General features: G+C 37.8%; 1 protein-coding gene and 1 pseudogene across 1 annotated transcript; both read right to left on the minus strand.

The window, feature by feature from the left end:
* LOC105743265 overlaps positions 1-762 on the minus strand; it is a 9955-nt pseudogene extending 9193 nt beyond the window's left edge.
* Positions 763-1790: 1028 nt separating this feature from the next.
* On the minus strand, positions 1791-2272 carry LOC101569265 (U6 snRNA-associated Sm-like protein LSm5). Its single transcript, XM_004639377.2, has one exon. The coding sequence runs from the start codon at positions 2263-2265 to the stop codon at positions 1990-1992; it is 276 nt and encodes a 91-aa protein (XP_004639434.1). The 5' UTR covers positions 2266-2272; the 3' UTR covers positions 1791-1989.
* Between the last annotated feature and the right edge of the window lie 1250 nt (positions 2273-3522).

A 3522-nucleotide genomic window follows, 5' to 3' on the forward strand; every position in this document is an offset into this window, starting at 1 on the left:
GATATCATGTTAGCATCTTGTACTATGAATAATCACTACAAAGACAACAATATGCAATGTATTAATTATTGAAACTGTCCTACTAATTGGTTTTGAAACTGTCTCATTGCTATTTGTTTCTCAATAAAATTAAGTTTTTAAAAAACCCCGTGATGAAAGTGGCTCTGGCTCTGGATTTTTAAATTGCAAATTAGAGCTCTTCCAGGCCCTTTCATTCCATTCTCATCGAATAGCATGATTTATAATGATTTTATGTTTTTGTATTTTAATTAAAGAACTTAAAGTAGAGTTATGCTCCAAAATTACAATACAGATTTTTATATTTGTCTATGTATTTAAATTTATCAAATAATTCTGTATTTTCATATTTCAAACTACTGTCTAATGCCCTTTATTTCTTTTGATGATGAGTTCCCTTTTTTATTAGTCTCCATAGATGAGTAGGCAGATTTGAGGTTGAAGTTAAAAGTTACCAAGGGACATGAGAAAAAAAAAGTAGGGAGTCTTTTCTTCTTTTCTTTTCCTGTTTTTCTCACTAACAAGGTGTTTTTTTTTTTATTATCCTATAATAAAAATTTAAACATCAATGTGTAAAACTTCTAAATATAAGAGAAGGAAAAAGGTGAAAGCCTCCAATTTCCAGCAGTTTGCATTCATATTGGTCTGGCACTCTGGCCCTACTCTGCCATAGATCCACACAGTTTCCTCAAAATGGAGCATGACTGCAGCCTCCAGAATCCCAATATAGTTCTCTAGCAACATGTATTTCAGAAGATACAGGTTGGTAAAAGTTCACAATCCTTTCTCCAGAAAAATTTAAAGATGACATTTTGTATTCAGAAAAATTACCACATTGGCTTTAAGAGCTTGCTAACTTTATGAAGTTTGCTCAGGTTGTTAAGTCTGAATAACAGAAAACAAGTATATCTTTGTTTTTATTTTTAAATTTTTAAAAATGTATTTGACATAGGGTCTCACTACAGCTCAAACTTGTAGTGATCCTCCTGTTTTCAGCCTCCCCAGTGTTGGGATTACACGGGTGCACCACCACGCCAAGACTCAGTCACCAACTCAGCACGCCCTGAGGGTGGGGGCTGGCAAAGCATGCGGGACTGATGATCGAACCCTAGTCCTTGTGCTTGCCAAAGCAGGCGCTTAGTCCACTGAGCTATCTTGCCGGCCCTCAAGTATATCTTTGACACCTTTTAAAAAAAAACTATAAGTGACAGCACAGGGGCATTAAAAAAAAAAAAAAAAAAGAAAGATCTGAAACTTTACTTGTTTTTTTCCTTGGTGGCATTTCCATAGGGAAATTCCAAAGTTTTTTTCTGAAGACATCCATAGATCTTTTGCCAAGGTGTGCTAAGACATCAAACACTTCTGGATTTTGGTTAAACTATCATCAACCAGCTTTTTCAGCTGTTGGGTCGGTGGGGCTCTCAGTGGCCTTACTCCATGGTACTTCTAGCAGTTGCCTATATTCAGTCACTGCTCGCTCTACCCCAGCCTTGTCAAGCCCCACCCACAGACCCTCCCTCAGGGAGTCATTTTTTCACAGGCAAAGGGTTTCTTTCTATTTGGCATGAGAAAATGTCTTGAAATTAATAATGTTAATTGTTTTTGTTTTTTTTTTTTTTTTGGTTACAAACAATGCAAACTGTTAAAAATGATAGGAATGCAAGTAGCAAAGTACAATCTTTGTTCCATTGGTTACTGAAGCATAATAAATAATTTACCAAAACATCTTTATTTTTTAGTCCTCAAAAAACAAATTTTTTTCTTTTTCCAAGATAATCATGATTAACTTAGTAAAAGGCAAAAGATTTATACGATCTGAAGAGAAACCAGAAAAATATGTATATGATACATCTTCACAGTATTTCCCTTTAACGGGAAACTTAGCTTTATAGAATCTAAACATTAAAAAGTTAAAACAAAATCTATTTTCGTGCCATTATAAGACAAAACGGAATCTATACGAAAATCCACTCATACTTCTGGTCCCTCTCCTCCAGGAACTAGCATGGTTATATTATTTCCATTTAGTAAGATTTGATCTAATTTAGTAATCCGTCTTCCTTCTGGCGTGATCTCAAATTCAGTGACATCTTCCAGCACCATATTGACAAAGTCATCAAACCCTAAAAGAGTGCCAACAATTTCCTTATCACTCTTCATGACAATGTGAATTCTTGATCCTATACATTTGTCTACCAGCTCTAGCGGCAAGAGCTGCGACGGGTTGGTAGTCGCGTTGGCCGCCATCACGATCCCGGAATATATAATGTTAATTGTTATACAACAAAGAGAATGCATGTAATTCCACTGAAATATATACTTTAAAATTGTTAAAATATATTTTACTTTTTTAAAACAGGGTTTCCTTATGTAATTCAGGCTGATCTTGGATTCACTTGGTAGCCCAGGCTGGCCTCGAACTCGCAGTGACTCTCCTAACACAAGTCTCTCAAGTTCTGGAATTACAGGCATACACCAACATACCCAGCCTACTTTATTATAATTTTAAAGGCCAAGAACATTCTGTTTCGGGCTGGAGAGATGGCTCAGTGGTCTAAAGCACCTACTTGAAACAAGTTTGGCAAAGCACAGAGACCGCAGTTCAATCCTCCAGCACCACATGCTAGCCAGCCCCGCCCCCTGGTGGGCTGAGCTGGCCACACACACACACACACACACACAATAAATAAATGTAATAAATAAAAATAAATAAATATTTTTTTAAAAAAAGAACATTCTGTTTCAAATTGATAAAAACCAATTTCTAGGGGCCAGAGAGATAGCTCAGTAGAATAAGCTCTTACCTAGCAAGCACAGGGTCCTGAGTTCAACCCCCGGTACTGAAAAAAAAAAAATTCAACTAACAGTACCAGATACATATCAAAGCTACTTGAATCATTAATGAGGATACCAGAAGAATCATAATGCTCATTCAGATAGTATATCAGAAATTTTAATTTATACAAACAGTGCAGAAAGAATGCAATAAACCTAGTTTGGTGGAGCGTACCTGTAATGCCAGGACTCAGGATGTTGAGGCAGAAGGATCACAAGTTTGGGACCAGCCTGAGCTAAGTAGTGAGACACTGAACAGGTAGAGGGGCAGGGAAGGAAATAAGCTGGAGAGAAAGGAAAGGAGCAAAGAAAAAGGAGGTAAGGGGAGAGGAAAAGAGAGGGAGGGTGGGAAGAGGGGAAGAGGGAAAAGGAAAGGAGGGGAAGAGAAGCAAGGCAAAGTAATAACTGCTATTGTAAATGTAACATTGTTCAGTGTCTTACAGAGTAATATGATCATAGTCTTTGGGGTTATATTCTTTACTAAACAAGGGGGGGAAAATATTGTGACATACTAACCCACTTAAGTTGCCATAACAGGGGCTGCGAGATAGCTCAACGGACTAAAATCCTGCTTAGTTAAGCACAGCAATCCGGGTTCCATCTGGGCACCACATGCAGTGCGGGCCCACCCCTGGGCCCACTGAGCCGGCCTTCAGGACCCTGGTGGGG

This window comes from Octodon degus, unplaced genomic scaffold (genome assembly GCF_000260255.1).
Source record: "Octodon degus isolate 3935 unplaced genomic scaffold, OctDeg1.0 scaffold00111, whole genome shotgun sequence".
NCBI classification, from domain to species: domain Eukaryota; kingdom Metazoa; phylum Chordata; class Mammalia; order Rodentia; family Octodontidae; genus Octodon; species Octodon degus.

Coding starts and splice junctions, on each gene's coding strand:
- LOC101569265 (XM_004639377.2), bottom strand. CDS start 2,265: ATGGCGGCCAACGCGACTACCAACCCGTCGCAGCTCTTGCCGCTAGAG.